This window comes from Paramisgurnus dabryanus, chromosome 3 (genome assembly GCF_030506205.2).
Source record: "Paramisgurnus dabryanus chromosome 3, PD_genome_1.1, whole genome shotgun sequence".
In the NCBI taxonomy this organism is placed as follows: domain Eukaryota; kingdom Metazoa; phylum Chordata; class Actinopteri; order Cypriniformes; family Cobitidae; genus Paramisgurnus; species Paramisgurnus dabryanus.
In genome coordinates this window covers 14,399,117-14,418,529 of record NC_133339.1, presented here as the reverse complement: position 1 = coordinate 14,418,529, position 19,413 = coordinate 14,399,117, and the positions used below count along the sequence as shown (strand labels likewise).

General features: G+C 34.3%; 2 protein-coding genes across 2 annotated transcripts in view; both read left to right on the top strand.

The window, feature by feature from the left end:
* Positions 1-7,871: 7,871 nt before the first annotated feature.
* LOC141279794 (uncharacterized) lies at positions 7,872-16,426 on the top strand. The gene is made up of 2 exons (XM_065278350.2): positions 7,872-8,084; positions 10,308-16,426. Exons 1-2 carry the CDS (start codon positions 7,997-7,999, stop codon positions 12,236-12,238), a joined length of 2,019 nt encoding a protein of 672 aa, XP_065134422.1. The 5' UTR covers positions 7,872-7,996; the 3' UTR covers positions 12,239-16,426.
* Positions 7,981-19,413, top strand: part of LOC135768996 (uncharacterized) — a 34,554-nt gene continuing 23,121 nt past the window's right edge. Inside the window, exons 1-2 of the mRNA XM_065278351.2 lie at positions 7,981-8,084; positions 17,417-17,625. Coding sequence (XP_065134423.1) covers positions 17,538-17,625 — 88 coding nt within the window. The 5' untranslated portion in view covers positions 7,981-8,084; positions 17,417-17,537. The remainder of the gene's footprint in view (positions 8,085-17,416; positions 17,626-19,413) is intronic.

The window sequence follows — 19,413 nt, the reverse complement described above, 5'->3', positions numbered from 1 at the left end:
GCTTGTGTCATTTTATTTTTTAGATATTACTGTACCCTTTCCACTTTTGTACTGTGTAAAATTAATAAATTATTTATACAGAACATGATTACTACATAGTTGAATCACACATTAAAATTATGATTTATAAGCCATGATTACTACACTTTTACTATAAAACAATACATTTTGTAAAGTATGTTAATAATTTACAAAAATAAAATATTGTTTTTTTGTAAAGCAGATGACGACACAAAACTACTGACGTGTCTGCAACATGAATATTAATTTATTAAATTTTTTGTAAGCTTTTATTTAAAAAAATATATATATTTTGTATGCTTCTATTTTGTACAAAGTAATTAGCTAGCTAGACCACGCAGACGTGATATGCGATGACTAATTTTGACCAGGCATTATTGCTAGGTACCAGTTGGGGTCCGCAGGGGCAGAATTGCAAGGGGGGGGAGCAGAATTGGTCACTCATAATACAGGTGTCATGAGCAATTATTGAATGAAGGCGGCACATTACTTACTTTTGAAATTTTTTGTACAAAATATCAATTATTTGGTGAATGTAAACATTTTGAACGTATCATAAAAGCTATTTCAAGGAATTTAATTTGTTTGGTGTGAAACTCCTTCAGTGTAGAGCTAGATAACACGTGAACTCCCATCTCTTTTTTTTTTGATGGTCATGATCTTATGGCAATGATTTCCAATAAACCCATTCGATCTTCTTTTATTTCAAAGTTGTATTCTGGGAATTTTTACCGTGACAATGTATTAAGGGTTTATGATAAGTTTATTGTACAGAAATTATAAGATCAATATATAAGGTTCCCAGTAGTTCCTAAAGCAAAGGAAATTCACTTTAAAATATTTAACGGTTTATACCCTTCAGGTGAATTTTTAAGACTGAGATTTAATTTTGACCATAATATTTTTTTGCCAAAGTGATATAGAGACAACTGACCATCTTTTTTTTGTATTCACTCAAATTTTTTCTGGGAAAACATGTCCTTCTGGCTGGAAAACAAAATACAGTCACTGCCTGCTTTTTCTAGAGACCATATAATATTTGAATGTTGTTAACTGACAGTAGAGCTGAGTTTTTTGTTAACACAATGTTAATTTTAGGTAAATTCTTTATTCACAAATGTAAATGTACCAAATTCAAACCCTACTTTTCTGTATTTAAAAAATAATTTCTTGAAAGCTACCTTCCTTCTTTATATTATATGAAAAGCAAATAGGCTTGTAAATTTGCTGGACTGATAAAAGACTTTGACATTCTAGAAAATGATTGACCATTTTTGGTTTCTGTATTAATTTTTATTTATTTTTATTTATGTAATTTATTTTCTGAAATTTGTGCGCCTTGCTTTTTTATTTTCATTTTTGTACCGTGTAACAAGTATGAATGCCATGTATAAGTGTACATTTGTTCATAAATTAAAAAAAAGAAAAAAGTGCAATTCTGTCCCCCCTTCCAATTCTGTCCCCCTAGGACCCCGACTGGTACTTAGCAATAATGCCTGGTCAAAATTTGTCATTGCGATATCTTGTCTGCGTTAGCGGTCTATCAAGCTAATTACTTTGTACAAAATAGAAGCATACAACAATTTTTTTAAACAAAAGCTTGCAAAAATAATATAATAAAGTAATATTCATGTTGCAGACACGTCAGTATTGTGTCATCATCTGCTTTACAAAAAACAATACTTTTATTTTTGTAAATTATTAACATACCTTACAAAATGTCGTTTTTATAGTAAAAGTGTAGTAGCTAATCATGGCTTATAAATGATAATTTTAATGTATAATGCAACTATGTAGTAATCATGTTCTTTATAAGTAATTTATTAACTTTACACAGTACAAAAGTGGTACAATTACAAAATATAATATCTAAATAACAAAATTACAAGCAATATGTAGATCTCACCACCTATAACCTCATTTATATACTACTATATGAAACATATCATTTAAAAGACCTAAATTGTAATGTTAACTACGTTCTTCTAACTACATAAAGCATAACGCGATTCTGTAGGAATTGTAATAAGGCGCTAAAAAAACTACTATGAGGAGTTTTTTCAGCCAATGGAATCACGCGGGGTCCTAAGGGGGCAGAATTGCCAGGGGGGATTTGAATGCTTCCTCAGAAAGGATCATAGAGCTAGTGATGGGAGAAATGAAGCTTTTCGAAGCTTCGAATCAATTGAACTAATTGCTTCGAAAATTTATTCAGTTTTTCGAAGCAGTTGGAAACACCACACACGCTGGCGACCCCTGCTGGTCAAAATTGTGTAAAACCAGATATGTCCAAACGTTTTACACTTTTTTAAACAAAATAATAGCAAGATTTGTATTAAAATATGTTTTAAAAAATTATTTAACTTAATAAAGACATTATGTGTTTTTAGTTTTATTTAGGGCAAACAAATGATTAAAACTAACTACCCTTTTAATTATGCACATTTTTGTCATTAAATCTGTCTATAAACAAAAAGTAGACAAAATGGCAGTGTTATTAGTCAGAAGGATAAATGTTTTGAACTTTCATAATTAAACTGACCCGAGTTCACCTAAACATATTAGACATGTGATCAACTCCCCCTAGTGGTGAACCATCGGATTTTCGAAACGTTTCGAAACAGTTATGACGTAATGATGCCTCGTTTGCTAAAATCACGTGACTTGGGCCAGTTTGAAACAAGCTCCGAACCACTGATTCGAAACAAAAGATTCGTAAATGTTTCGAAGCCTCATGAAGCAGTGCTTCGAAAACGACCATCACTACATAGAGCGAATTCGGATTTCGGACGCGGTCAGTGTGTTTCGAGCCTGATGTCTTCAGCCACGTGGAAATGCTTCGGTGTGCAGTGAAATAATTAAAGCTTCTTCGATTATTTTATTGATTTGTTAACAGAAGACAGGATTTCTTAATACGCTAACCGTAAGCAGTGAGATGAAGTTGAAAATCTGACCCGGACTCACTGTTGCCTCTGGAGCAGGGATCCATTGTCCGGACAGCGTCATAAACATCTCCTGACTCATACAGTTGTGTACTTTGAGGTAATTACCAGCACGTTTGATACCAATATTATTAAATGTTTTTATCCATGTATTATGAACCAGTGTACTGTGGAGATCGAGGGCTAAAAACGGAAGATGTGCGCTATTCATACAACTTTAAAATTACCTCAGAACTGCATCTGTATTTATCACTTCTTACTTTAGTTCTTATTTACCTTTTATATTTAGTAACGTTACGGGAGAGCGGGGTACAAACCAAGGCTTTTTGACTTATATCCATCTATAAAAAAAATTTGAGTTAGATTAATATTTTTTACACACAAATCTCTGCTCTATTATGGGCGGTTTCCCAGATAGGGTTTAAGTGTAGTCCCAGACTTAAATGGATATTTGAGTTGTCTTAACTGAAAACAACCTGTACTGACATAAGCTTAAATACATCATTGTCATTGTTTTGTCTAAAATGGCACATAGTTGTTGTTTTTGTAAAATATGTCTGTAAAAACAACTTAAATGGCCTAAAATAATGCTGGATTAATCTAAACTCTGTCTTGGGGCCTGTTTCAGAAAGGTGATTAAGGGAAAACTCTGAGTTTGTTAACCATGAAATGTGGGAAACTCAGGGTTTTCTGTTTCAGAATTGTAGTTAGGTTAAACCTGAGACAGTGGGGTAAGTCAAGCCTGTTTCTGAAGGAGCGGTAACTTATACTCAGAGTCTGTTTCCGGGGTAACTTGTTAACCTAACCTGGTCGGGAGCAGGTTTTATTTTGTAAACAGTCTCCTCCCCTTTTTTTAATGAGTAGCAGTGTCTCGTTAGTTTATTTGGTACATTCATTCATCGTGTAGATTTGTATTATGCACACTGTAAAACATTTTTAGCTGTCTTTAAGTTATTATCAAATTAGCCTTTCGCCGAGCCCCGCCCCCCTTAGTTACTGTTGCTACTTCCGACAAACAAATGACCAGCGCGACAGATTGCCATGATGGAAAGCGATATACCTGTGCGTGTCAGTGACCTTTTTTGGAGCATTACCTCTGCGATATCCTCCAGATCGAGGCAAAAGGGGTTACAGTATGCAGTGGAGGGATATATTCAAAATATAAAAATACGCAATGAAGGAGACACGACTACTATCGAGGCTAATGCTTACCGGTCTCTAGCAAAAATTGAGAAACCACATGACCTGTAAGTCAAATGCAACCAGCACAGCCTTGTGGACCAGTCATGTTCTTGCACTGCCGGGTTCTTGCACTTCTCTTTCATATGGTATGGTCTATAGACCAATTTCGTGTTTGCAAACAGAGATGACGTTTTTTGTGGGAGGAGCCAAACTGGTTGCAGAAAGTGACTGCTCCGCAGTAGGGTTGTGAAGTGTTTTAGCATTAAACCGTGATTTTTATGGATCCGCTGTTCTGTCGAAGTCTGATTCCCCTATGTTTCCCTTTAGTGCAATGTTTCTTATAGCGTTTTAATCACGTTACGTTTATTTTTTAGATAGATAAAAAGTTTAAATGGCTTGGCTACTGATATGCATGTATGTCATGTATATGTATTGTTCTTTATTGGTAAATCAATTATTTTTACAGTCTGAATCGCTAAAGTACATGTAAAAGCAATACTATCATGTATTATATATAATAGCGTTTATTAAATATTTCATAATTTTCCTGTTTTCTATTATTTCTTCCTTATATTTATCTTACGTGTTTGTTCTAAAACTATTATAAAAGTATTATGTTTAAACATACATTAAAAAGGCCTGTTTATATATTAATAACACTTTACATCATAATATATATTTATTAAGTATGTAAACATAATAATTTTAGAACAAATAGGAAGAAGACATAAGCTAAGATATAAGGAAATAAAAAGAAATAATAGAAAACGAAAAAATCATGAAATATTTTTAAAAAATTGTGATATTTTTGCTTTTTTATTCTGAATCAATTGTAATTGTAACGTGATAAAAACGCTGTAAGAAACACATGGAGGGAACAGACTTCGACAGAACACTGGACATCTTCTCTACTTATTTTCTATTCTAATTATTAAAAGATTTCCAGATGATTTCCTCGCTCCATTCTGTCCGTTTAAGGGCTTATTGTAATCATAAACACCTACGTTTATCTTCAAATGATGTCTTCGACGATGGTATTTTATAAAAATGAAAGCCATCTTTTTTGGCATTCTTATTCTGACACTTAACAGCACAACAGGACATTTTCTAGTGAGTTATCTTGCTCTTTTCACTCGTGTCTAATTCATTTCCACTGTTTTTCTGCAACCGCATTGCGCGCGCAGCTTGCCGTGACGTAACTGTGACGTCTACTCTAAATTGGTCTATTAATGTCTATTGCGAGTAGCTATTTTGTTAAAATACAAGGGTATGATAACTAGCTAAACCTACATGTGTTTCAAAGCCATTCAAAGCTAACTAACATTTCTCTGTTGTTTTGAGGATAGCCGTTTTGAGAATCATAATGTTTTATTTCCTTTGGTGATAACCAGAATTCACAAATAGGAAATTGCTTTGGCTTAAAAGTTGCAGGACAGATAATATAATAAATAAAATGTATAATATAATAAAATTGCTCAGCATTTACTGGATTGGGAAACTCGGGTAGGTTTTCCGTTCATAAAATGCTACATGAAAGATAAAAACAAATTATTTAAAGTTGATTGTTAGGGCGCTATGTTCGACTTTGTCGTAAAATGACGAAAAATAAAGTTGGGGAGCTGAAAGTCCCAACACAACAGCAGCTAATGTAGCTAGCGTTAGCTAACATGTTAACTAATGTTGGCAAAATAACTCCTTAAACTTAGCTTAGAGAGTAGGTTAACATTCTGGCAATTATATTCATGGTAATCATAACTTTGGTCCAATTTGTGTTTATGCCTCTAGTTAGTAGATCTAGACCACACTGTAACTAGTTAGCTGTAAGCCTTACCTTTGTGCAGACGTATTTATGCTTCGTAAATGTTCGACACATTTAACTGGATGGGGCAGTTCACACTGTTTTATCCATTGTATGCACCGCTCACAAACACTGCGGGCGTGAATGTTTGTCGGACGTGCTCGCATAGTAACGGTTGCTGTAATGTGTGATTTAACAATTGCCGTTTTGGGGGAGGGGCTGGCGAAAGGTCAATTGCCAGTCCAAGTCATTTTAACTTACTACTTTATATATTTTATAATAATAATAATATATTTTATTTGTAAAGCACTTTTCATAGTTAAAAACAATCCCAAAGTGCTACGGAGAATAAACAAATTTAAAAGCATGATTATAAACAAAAGTTAAAAACATGAGAGAAAAGATAAAAAGAAACCTTTCTTAAAAGAATCCATGGCTTGAGGAGCACTTAGGCTGTCTGGAAAAGAATTCCAAAGACGGCTTGATCCCCAATAATGCGGGGGTTGAAGAAGGGCTTTGTTTCCAGAGCGGAGGTTGCGTGAAGAGTTTTGTGTTGAGTAGTTCCTTTAAGTAGGGGGGTGCTTTCCGTGGATGCATTGACGGCAAGTAGGATGATTTTAATCCTGTATGAGACATGGAGCCAGTGAAGTGATAGTCGAAGATAGTGGAATGGTTTGACCAGAGAATGTGATATGGGCTATAGGTGGGCTATAAATTTTGTTTAAACACAAATAATTCAATAAAATTCTTTAGTATAAAGGTGGATATAGTTGCCTATAATAGATAGATATCCACACATTCATCCATCCATGATCCGTCATCACACCAATACACTCTCAATCACCCTGAAATTAAAATAAATCCTCCATATATCAATAAGGGGTTTGATTCCCCTCCATTTTCTAGGCCTTGACTACTACAGAAGCCACACTTTCATTTGACCCCAAGGACTACATCAAGTCAAGTAAGTTTTGATGATAAACTTGGATAAATATATTTGATCTATGGTATTATAGTTTAACTAGGAAGTACTTAAATGTGTTTATGCAGTAGCTAGCCAGTAAATCAGATATCTAAATGTAAGCGAGCACTATTATAATAACTGTAATAATGCTTATAATGTGTTACTCACTGAAAGAATCAATTAAAGTTCTACTTGCAGTTAAATCAGTCAAGATGTCATATTTAAGATTTGATTTACCTTGCATACATGTTTGCTTATGACCAAACAATATGTTTATTTATGTTTGTATATGATATAGTTTATAGAAATTTCCCCATAAATTCCTGTAAATTCCTGTTAAGTTTCTAATTTAGAATATTTAAAAAAATCCCCAGATTAAGTTACCATGGACAATTTCCAGAAACTAACCAGAAACTTTGCGCCTCTTAGCAAACCTATTTGAAAGTAATTTAGTTAGTAATTTAAGTATATTTACTCTATTGTTTTCAGGCTGAGCAGACGCTGTGCAGACACTGCACTGAAATAAATGCAACCAGCGCAGACCTGTTTTTGTAATTTGGTTTGGTCCTAAATAATTTTCAATGCAGGAAAACCCCTCTGCAATAATCAGATGATGTCTGCATCATTTTACTTTGACATGTGTAACTAACTTTTATTCAAAACCTTAATCGCCCAATCTAAATGTTTGTCCGAATTAATTGAAAACAGGTAGAATCACACAGGTCTACACCAAACATAAGATTCAGATCTGTAATTAATGTGTAAGAAGAAAACAAGTAAATTATTACACCCCCATAACATAAAAGCCAATCTGAGTATAACACAAGGGTCAACGTTAGAAATTAACCAATTATCTATTTTAAATAAAATTACAGAAGTGAAACGTTAAAAAGTCTGAAACAGATGGCGAATGTTTTACTGACATTAAATGTTTTAATGTCTCTTCTTTCATCTCTAGTTGACACCCATAGAGTGAAAGTGATTGAGACCTTCAGTGAAGCTCCTCCTACAACAACCCACCAATAAATGCTGGAGTCAAACACACAGAGAAATCACTCCATGTGTGAAAACTGAAATCTTCATGACATAATGTTGATGCTGGTGAAAGAGGAGCTTGAGAAGATGACAGATCCACAACCATGCAGAATACAGAATGAAGATACAGAGGAACAAATAGGTTGGTGTCTATTTATCATTCTTTATCTTTGAGGGTTGAGGAATAATCATAAAAACAGAAATTTGGCATTGAGAAACATGAGGGGGAAATAAACTAAAATCCATGAAATTATAACTTTCTACATCTATAGACGGTTTTAGAAGTAACAACATAAACAAGCGGCTTTAGTGGTCACACCTAACCTAACAGGTAAACTCCGCTTTAAGTAAATAATGAAAAGGTACTTTAAATGTAGTTTATATATATCACAAGCAAAAAAAACAACAACACATAGATTACCTAGGAAACCTAGAAAAACCTAGAATTTTTTTTATTTTCAACAAGGTATTTTCATGTAGTTCTTTTAAGCATGTCTCATAAAGGCTAATTCAGCTTATACATAAAGCATGTATACTGGCAAAACATCTTTGAATCTGAATACCATGTTCACCAAAATATTGTTCTGAATTATAGTTCTGATTTAAAAATCTTCCTCACATTTTGGTTTAACGACTCAGATTTAATAATGCCATAGAGTACAGAATAAAAGTAATTTAAACAAACTTTCTAGTTAAACATTAAAGTAGACTAGTGTGATCAACAGGGTGATTTTCATTTTAGGGGACTCAGCCCACCAATGAGGGTATAATGAAATAAAAAAATAATTTGAGTACAGTGTAAGGTTAGGTCAATATGTGACCCGTCACGGAAACCAGTGACACAAGTCAGCAGGCACAACTTTCGAGATGAGAAGGTTTTTTTTTTCAAAATTTGTGATTTTCGTTTTATTGCAGAATCTTTTAGTTGAGATCACGAAGAAGCCTCTCCATGTTTGAGATAGCAGTTTTTGTATATTTAAAAGCGTACATTTTGCGGTTGAAATCGGCTTGTTTTTCCGGAGATTCTAGCGTGTCTGTGTGTATTTACATACTGTATAAGTGGCTTGTGTTTTTGCCCCCGCCCCCAAAGGGAACAGCGTGGCTCCTTAATAGGGATAGTTTGCCCAAAAGTGAAAATAATGTAACTAATGACTTACCCTCATGTCGTCCTATACTCAACTCAGAAGTTGAGTTTTCTCATCGTTCATCTTCGGAACACAGTTTAAGATGTTTTAATCAGGGCTTGACATTAACTTTTTGAGGAACTTGTCCTTCGGACAAGTAAATTTGTTTTTCACTTGTCCATGCACAAAAGTCACTTGTCCAGGTAAAGATTTATAATATAATGTATTTTTTGTGTTTTGCTAATCACTGGCGGAGCAAGGGATTTTTCATAGGGGTGGCCAGGCAGGGTCCAGCAGTTACTCTGGGGTGGCATATAAAATAATCCAACCTTAAAATACTTTTAAGTATTATAGGTGTGTTAATCAGAATAATGTATAACATACAATTGCTACAATACTTTACTTTAATAATACTTTAATAATTTTAATTAACAATGAATTGAGATTAACATACAATTTATAGTCATAATTCAACCTCATGTTTTTTGAACTATTTAATCAAATAAAACTTTTGAAATTTACTTTGAAACCAGAATTTATATCTCCCATTGCTGAAAAAACTACAGAGACCAGAAAATCACGTGAATTTAGGCCACTGAAATGTATTTTACTAAGATTCATTTGGCTGCATCTTGCTACTCTTTCTGGAGAATGATGCTCTATCTGCTGCCTTTCTCTTCATTTTTCCCACATTTAAATAATTGTCTGACATTAAAACATTAAAACATTGCCATGTTTTAAAAACCTAAACAGGATAAATGTATCTAGATTATCTGTTATATATAAAATCAGTCTTAAAGTCTTAAACCTAGCATTTATGCTGTAATGTTTGTGTGAGATTCTTGAAGTGACGAACTCTGTCAGATTCAAACGGCTGCAAATGTTTGTCATATTTTATTTAATATTGCCAACACTATTCATAGATAATGCTATTTTCACTAAAATATTGAGGTGCATAAGCTCAGATTAATTAGGCCTATGATGAATTACGTCAAAAAAGAAATACAAAACCAGTCCTAACTAAAAGAAAACAAGTTGACAAAAAGATAGAATCCAATATTTGGTGATATTGGAAACACCAGAAGTGTTAAAGGGTTTTGAACACAGCACAAGAGTTAAACTACAAGAGGAGAAATGACATAATGTACTTCACATTAAAAATAACATGAATACATGACAATCTCAAATGTGTTTTGTCACTCTGATTTATCAATATGAACTATTTATTGTCTTCATTTTAGATATGATGGAAATAAGCACGGATAATCTACTTGAACTGAATGAAGTGGATGAGAAACATCGGAATGTGAAAAGAAACCATAATGTTTCACAGAAAGGAACAGAAGACATAAACTGTGAAAATAGTTTCAGTGAAGATGAACGCCCTGAAGATCACAAGAGTGAAGAGAAACCTTTCAAATGTCAACAGTGTGAGAAGAGTTTCACTTTTCGATCGAGCCTTAGCAAGCACAAGAAAGCTCACATGGTGGGAAAGCAACACGCGTGCCAGCATTGTGACAAGAGTTTCCCATATAAAAGTGAACTTCAGATACACGTAAGAGTTCACACTGGAGAGAGACCTTACACATGTCCTCACTGTGGAAAGAGTTACACAAGTAAATGTGTTCTTAAGAAACACATGAGAAATCACACTGAAGAGAAACCATTCACTTGTCATCTGTGTGGAAAGAGTTTCAGAAGTAAAACTGAGCTTAAGCTTCACACAAGAATTCACACTGGAGAGAAACCATTCACTTGTCATCTGTGCGGAAACAGTTTCAGAAGTAAAAGTACCCTTAAGTTTCACACAAGAATTCACACTGGAGAGAAACCGTTCACATGCCATGAGTGTAAAAAAAGTTTCAGAAGTAAGAGAACCCTAACAGCACACATGACAATTCACACTGGAAAGAAACCACACGCATGTCTTCAGTGTGAAAAGAGTTTCATAGAAAAACGTCGACTTGAGACTCACATGAGAAGTCACACTGGGGAGAAACCTTACATATGCTCTCAGTGTGAAAAAAGTTTTTCTAGCAAAGAGACTCTTAAGAAACACATGAAAGTGCACACTGGAGAGAAACCATTCACATGTCATCACTGTGCAAAGGGTTTTATAACGAAACGTGAGCTTAATATACATGTGAGGATTCACACTGGAGAGAGACCGTTCACATGTCATCACTGTGGAAAGAGTTTTAAAGTGAAAAATGAACTTAATAGTCACCTAAAAATTCACACTGGAGAGAAGCCTCACACTTGTCATGTGTGTGGAAAGAGTTTCAGAATAAAAGTTAACCTTAACATACACATGAGGATTCACACCGGAGAGAAACCATATCCGTGCCATCACTGTGAAAAGAGATTTACAACTGCTGGTAACCTTCAGAAACATTTGAGAATTCACACTGGAGAGAAACCTTACACTTGTCAACAGTGTGGAAAGAGTTTCAGGTTTAAATGTAGCCTTAAGATACACACAAGAATTCACACTGGAGAGAATCTGTTCACATGCCATAAGTGTGAAAAAGGTTTCGGAAGTAAAGGCAACCTTACGACACACATGAAAATTCACATGGAAGAGAAACCTCACACATGTCTTCAGTGTGGAAAGAGTTTCGGTTTGAAGTCTATTCTTAAGGCACACATGATGATTCACAGTGAAAAGAAACCTCACGCGTGTCTTCAGTGTGAAAAGAGTTTCAGAGATAAAACGAGACTTGAGACTCACATGAGAAGTCACACTGGAGAGAAACCTTACAAATGTCTTCACTGTGAAAATAGTTTTACAAATGAAGTTGCTCTTAAGACACACATGAGAAGTCACACTGGAGAAAAAACGTTCACATGTCATCTGTGTGGAAAGAGTTTTACAATGAAAAGTGGCCTTAATTTACACCTAAGGATTCACACTGGAGAGAAACCGTTCACTTGTCCTCACTGTGAAAAGAGTTTTACAGGTGCAGGTGACCTTAAGAAACATTTGAGAATTCACACTGGAGAGAAACCGTATGGGTGTCAACAGTGTGAAAAGCGATTCAGGACAAAATATCATCTTACTGTACATTTGAGCACTCACACTGAAGAGAAACCGTTCAAATGCCATGAGTGTAAAAAGAGTTACAAAACAAAATCAATCCTTAACAAACACATGAGAATCCACACTCAATAGAAATCATTCATGTGTCAACAGTGTGAATATGGCAACAAAGTTTAGAAATCAGCTGAGGTCTTATTAATAAAACTGTCTAAAAATGTAGCTGTTTAGTCAAGGAAATAGATGAATAAAATTTAAATCGGTGGTCAGTTTCTGAAGATAGCGCCTATATTAACATTTCCTCTGATTTTGGATATGTGAGTTCAAGTTGATCAGCGGGCAGTCAGTGTCGTGTACACCACCAGGGGCAGATTTATCACTGCAAGTCCTTCTGAAATTTGCCGCTGTCTCATTTCAGCTGCTCTGCCCTTTAGTGTCTGATCATTAAACATGAAATATTTCTGTAGCGGTAAACAAGCTTCCAAATTTCCAATTTTATCCCTTGTTTCTTAACCACGGTGAGAGGTGATGATGCAATGTTTCTGACGCGTACAAAGTAGCATAAAATCCAAAGAGGCTTGTTGATGTTTCCTAATGATAACTTTATTGTATCAAAATTAAAGCTGCATTTTAGCATAAAACAAACACCACAAATCCACTTTCAGCCATTCTCCATGTGTATCGTCAAATAACTGTATGATCTTGCACCAGCGCCTTCCTCCTGTCATGGGTGGCATAACCTTTTAGGCCATGTTTACATTAGAGCATTTGCGTTTTAAAACGGCATTTTAAAATGAAAACGATCCTCGTTTATACTGGCATTTTAAAAAGAATCTTCATCCACACTATACACCACCATAAACCCATGAAACATGACCAATCATGTAACTGGGCATGCGCATAACAGTGTAAAATAACTTATTACTCTAATAATAGCTTATACCTTTGCGCGTTTACGCAGCCTAGGGGTGTGCGATATTGACAAAAAGTCATACCTGGGTCCTTTGCTGGCAACTATAACAGACACTATTTTTGAACCTATAAAAATGTGTTTGGGAAAGTCTTATACTGTTCTATCTCCCCCCTACAACATATTAATATGATTAATAGGTTAATTTTGATTTTATAACTAAACATAAAGGTCTTTATGATTTAAAAAGAAAGCATTCAAGTGAACAGTACTAACAGTAGCGAACTTGAAGCAAAAATAAATTTTAGCAAATGCAAACTTCAATCAAACATAGTAAGAGGTGAAGTATTGCTTTAGCCTACCAGAAATGCTTATTGCATTAATTTTTAAAAGTGTGCGAGGTCCGTGCACGTCCTCCGCTAGCAACACAGAATAGCTAAAAGCACAAGCGCCTAAACAAGCATTATATATTAATGACGTTGAGTTTATTGTTTTTATTAATTTATATTCACAAAACTTATCAACAAAACATCGGTTAAAATTAAGAGACAAATTATCTGAAACGAAATTCATTTTAAAGTAGCAAACAAAACTTAAATTAAACTAAAAAATAATGTCTGACCCATTACAATTCTCCCTTCATATTGGCCTTTACAACGCCTAACGTTATATGGCGTTTAAAATTACAGTCTATCTTTCGTAAGCTAACTAAATTTAAACAAAACATAAACACATTAAACCCAACAATACTCAAACATTAATATAAAACAGACATTATCTATAAGGATACATGTTAAAACAATCAAACATAGTAAGAGGTGAAGTATTGCTTTAGCCTACCAGAAATGCTTATTGCATTAATTTTTAAAAGTGTGCGAGGTCCGTGCACGTCCTCCGCTAGCAACACAGAATAGCTAAAAGCGCAAGCGCCTAAACGAGCATTAGCCTATATATTAATGACGTTGAGTTTATTGTTTTTATTCATTTATATTCACAAAACTTATCAACAACATCGATTAAAATTATGGGCTCTATCTTACACCCGGCGCAATGCAGCGCAATGCGCGACGCAAGTGTCTTTCGCTAGTTTCCACCCTAATTTTCACGTTTAGCGCCGCGTTGTTTAAATAGCAAATGCATTTGCGCCCCCTTTTGCGCCCATGGGCGTTCTGGTCTAAAAACGAGGTGTGTTCAGGCGCATTGTTGGCGCGTTGCTATTTTGAGGCAACTAAAATAGACTACGCCATTGACCAACAAAAACCTGGTCTAAAGTCTAAAGTCAATGGCGCAATGTGTTTTATGTTATTTAAAGAGCGCATTAGTAAAATGCGCCTATACACGGGAGGACAACGCGGGTTTGCTTATCACAAGGTACATGAATGCGCAGCAACACAAAAATGCATTTAAATATGAAAGATTAAAGGATTGAATATAAAAGATTATAAAGAGTCTCTTGGACATAAATGAGGACTAATTATGAGACGTTAGAAGGCGCAAAGAGCTGCTTCTGCAGCCTGGTAAGTAAATAAATGCTTTGCTTTGAACAAATGCGTCTGTTTTTAAAAAAAATTTTAATGCTACCTCACGGATTTATTGTATATGATGACTCTGTAACTGTGGATATGGTGAGATGAGAAACATTTTTAAGTAATGCTTAAAAAACTCTTTGCTAAAAAAACCGCTGTCCAAAGTGCTGAAACGTGAGGGGAGCCGTTTGTAAATTCTTTATCTCCTGTTTGTTACAAATAAAGTATTTTTAGAGTACAAACCTTATCTTACATACTTGTAAATTATTTTTTGATGATATTGGATAGCCATACATTTAAAGCAATTACAAGCCTGCTTTTTACTTCCATGACTAAAAGAAAACGGGTTTTAAAGGTTTTAATAAAAAAATAACAATTTCAATACAAGTGAAAAACAACACAATTATTTAACGGATCTTCTTCCTCCGCTTAGTTTTTCAGTTTACAAAGTCCGTTATCTAAATAGGGATTAGACATAGCGCCAGCGCAACTTGCTTTTAAAGGGGATGAGAGCTAAGTCTCTCATTGGTTTACTGCACGTTACGCCCAAAATACTCCCATTACAATAGGACCTACCCTTTTCGACCATGCGCTCGGCGCAAAAACCATTTTTCCCGTCGTTAAATTAGCAAAAGTGGATTCGGACACGCCCATTTAGACGTTCCGCTGTGCGCTTTAGACAATGCGCTTAGATCGTTAAAATAGGGCCCTATGAGACAAATTATCTGAAACGAAATTCATTTTAAAGTAGCAAACAAAACTTAAATTAAACTCAAAAATAATGTCTGACCCTTTACAATTCTCCCTTCATATTGGCCTTTACAACGCCTATATGGGGTTTAAAATGACAGTTTATCTTTCGTAAGCTAACTAAATTTAAACAAAACATAAACACATTAAACCCAACAATACTCAAACATTAATATAAAACAGACATTATCTATAAGGATACATGTTAAAACAATCCGATATAGGGTTTATAATAGCTGGTTGGTAGATGTTTACTATTTTTGGCAAAACCTCCGTTGCAAACCAACATTTACATGAATAAAATAATTTTTACTTTGAAAATTATGCGTTGTCAGGTTAACATCAGCTGTTCGTTTACATAAGACTCCGTCTACGTTCATTTACACTCAGAGCAACGTCTGAGTTCTCAAACTAAAACAGGGTCTTCAGCGTTTGCGAACGAATCCGTTTATGAGGGTCAAAAACGGTGATGTAGTGTAGATGAAAGGCGTAAACGTAGCAAAAGTAACGCGTTTTAAAGGATAAACGCATTAATGTAAACATAGCCTTAAACATTTCTTTCACCTGTAGAGGACACACCCTCAAAGAAATAAACAATTAATCATACAACAACAGAATTATATTTAAATGAACAAATTGAACAAAAATGTTAAATAAGCTAGTAACTATGGCTCCTACAATTCCCTTTCGATATATCTAACTGGCATTTTTTGGTCTTATCAATTTATTTCTCTATATTATTCATATGAAGTCTGTTATTTGTTTTCGTTTTAACTGATGTTAAAGTTAAGTTTCATAACTATTATACATTTTCTATATAATCTTAACACTGAACCAATAACTTTGTACTTTAACTAGATTTTTTTCTTGTGTTTACTTCATGTTGTACAAAAGTTTTGTACTTTTAAACGAATGGTTGTGTTTTATATTATATTTTATTTTGTAATAAATACATTGAAGCTAATCAGCTGTCTGTGTACTTTTGCATCTGTTCATTTTTCTTTTTAACCATGACAAGAAAAATAAAATATTAATGGCTGTTCCATTTTTAAAATGCAATGTTAATGGTACAAATTTGAATTAGAACTGTATTCAGAACATTCTAACAAAATAAATATTGGGTTGATCTTTGTCACATTTTCTAGGTTGATAGAAGCACTGGGGACCCAATTATAGCACTTAAACATGGAAAAAGTCAGATTTACATACTATAACCTCTTTAAGGCAGAGTAATGAATATGTTATTTGCATTTTGCTCAGGAATAAGGATCGGATTAATATCCGTTTAGCTAAGACTCATTTTTGTGGTCGAATGCAACTGGACGGTTTTAACAAGTCTATCTATAGTTATCTGATCAGAGAAGTGACCTCGTGTAAGGCCCTATAATGACTGCTGGAATGTAAAAAAAAATGTTAAATAATGTGAAAAAATATAGTAAAAAGGACATTCTTAAATGTAACTTGGTGAGAAAACTGGCAAAATAATTAGGAAAATCAAAAATGTTGAAGGAATAGTCTACTCATTTTCAATATTAAAATATGTTATTACCTTAACTAAGAAGGGTTGATACATACCTCTATCATCTGTGTGCGTGCACGTAAGCGCTGGAGCGCGCTGCGACACTTTGATAGCATTTAGCTTAGCCCCATTCATTCAATGGTACCAATCAGAGATAAAGTTAGAAGTGACCAAACACATCAACGTTTTTCCTATTTAAGACGAGTAGTTATACGAGCAAGTTTGGTGGTACAAAATAAAACGTAGCGCTTTTCTAAGCGGATTTAAAAGAGGAACTATATTTTATGGCGTAATAGCACTTTTGGGAGTACTTCGACTCGGGGCAGTAACACCCTCCCTCTCCCATTATGAGAGGGAGAACGGGAGCGGACTCTTTAGGCGAGTCGAAGTACTCCCAAAAGTGCTATTACGCCATAAAATATAGTTCCTCTTTTAAATAAAGAGAATAATAATTATATGTCCATAACCAGGCTGAATAGGTGTTAATGGGGGTTTCCAAAACCTTAATCCCCTTATTTAAATAAAATAAAATTGTGATTGATTCATAAGAAACAGATTGTGAATGTTTTACTGACATTAAATGTTTTAATGTCTCTTTTCACCTCTAGTTTACACCCACAAGTGAAAGTGATTGAGATTGAAGCTCCTCCTACAATCCACCAATAAATGCTGGAGTCAAACACAAAGAGAAATCACTCCATGTGTGACAACTGAAATCTTCATGACATAATGTTGATGCTGGTGAAAAAGGAGCTTGAGAAGATGACAGATCCACAACCATGCAGAATAAAGGATGAAGATACTGAAGAACAAATAGGTTGGTGTCTATTTTTCAATCTTTATTATTGATGGTTGAGGAATAATCATAAAAACATTGAGAAACATGAGGGGAAAATAAACTAAAATCCATGAGATGATAACTTTCTGCATCTATAATAGATTCAGTAGAATTAGATTGAAACATCAGGTAAAGAGTTTTATCCAAAACAACCTTCAGTGGATTGAATGACTGTGATCTCCATGCAATGCTCTACTACAGTTAACCCCGAAGACTATCAGTCTCTCTCTCTCTCTCTCTCTCTCTCTCTCTCTCTCTCTCTCTCTCTCTCTCTCTCTCTCTCTCTCTCTCTCTCTCTCTCTCTCTCTCTCTCTCTCTCTCTCAAAAAAGCGTTTTTGTCACTTTTGGGATTCCCCCCACCTTGTTTCACTTGAGGTGTTTCTGGTCATAAATGACCGGCCTACAGAAAATAGTTTATAATCAGGGTCTTCAAATGTCTCAGACAGAAGAGAGAAAAGGAAGAGATGCACATTGTGTGCCCCAAAAGATGTCCAAACAAGCACTGTCTGTTTTAAATGCAAAGCGTCCATTAACAAGGCACATGAAATAGACTATTGTCATTCATGTGCATATGTTCAGTAAATGCATTAGATGCATGCATCATTTACATGAGTTCACACAAAGTTTATGTCATTTTGTCACAGCGTTTTTCATTTTGGTTTGTTCTTAAATGGGTGAATTTAATGACTTAGATTTGATAGGGAACGGCACAATTGTAAAATAATTTTCTGACTGTGTTTTGTGATCTTCCACCTTCACTTTAAATGGCCGATCATTTTTGACTGGGATCACCACAACAAGTGTGACTCTGTGCCATTTTGTACAGAATGAAAGCAAATTTCCTAATTCAACATTAAATTAGACTAGTGTGAGCAACACTATATTTAATATTGCCAAAATTATTCACAGATAGGGTTGCAAAGGGGTGGAAATTTTCCAATATATTTCCAGAAACTTTCTATTGGTACTTAATATGGGAAATTTTGAAAATATTCCAAATTGGAATATAATACAAATTTAATGGGAATTTGTTGGAAATTTTGGGAAATGTATATAAACTATTGTCAAATACAAACACAAATAAACATCTTGTTTGGTCATAAGCAGACATGCATGCAAGATAATACAAATTTTAAAAATGACGTCTTGACTGATTTATTGAAAGTAGAACTTTAATTGATTCTTTCAATAAGAAACCCAAAAGCATAATAAACATTATAATAGTAATTATAATAATACCAGCTTACATTTTGATTTCCTAGCTAGCTAGCTACTGTATAAACACATTTTGGTATTTGCTAGTTTAACTATAATACCATAGAGCAAATATATTTATCCAACACTGCAAAAAATGACTTTCTCACTTAGTATTTTTTAGGGATGTAACGGTATCAAAAATTCACGGTACGGTAGTATTTCAGTAGGATGCCCACGGTACGGTAGTTATTGAAACATTTACAAGAAGGAAAAAACATATGAAGACTTGGAAAAACTGCCATAAGTGTACATTAAACAAGACTGAACATTACAATGTACAAAGTTTAGTTTAGTGTAGTGTTTACAATTTTCATAAAAAGGACAAAAATAATTAGACCGTGTAATAAAATAAAAAATAAAGTTTCAGTTTAGTTTGTCAACTTTAAACAACTCCCAATCAGTCAGGTTTTAAGAATTGAGTCACTCCCTCAATTGACCTAGTTTTTATTATTATTATTAATACTAATGCTTGATACTATGAAAGCAACAGTTGTGATTGTAGAATCAAGA

Coding starts and splice junctions, on each gene's coding strand:
- LOC141279794 (XM_065278350.2), top strand. CDS start 7,997: ATGTTGATGCTGGTGAAAGAGGAGCTTGAGAAGATGACAGATCCACAA. Junction 8,085..10,307: donor AGATACAGAGGAACAAATAG/GTTGGTGTCTAT, acceptor TCTTCATTTTAG/ATATGATGGAAATAAGCACG.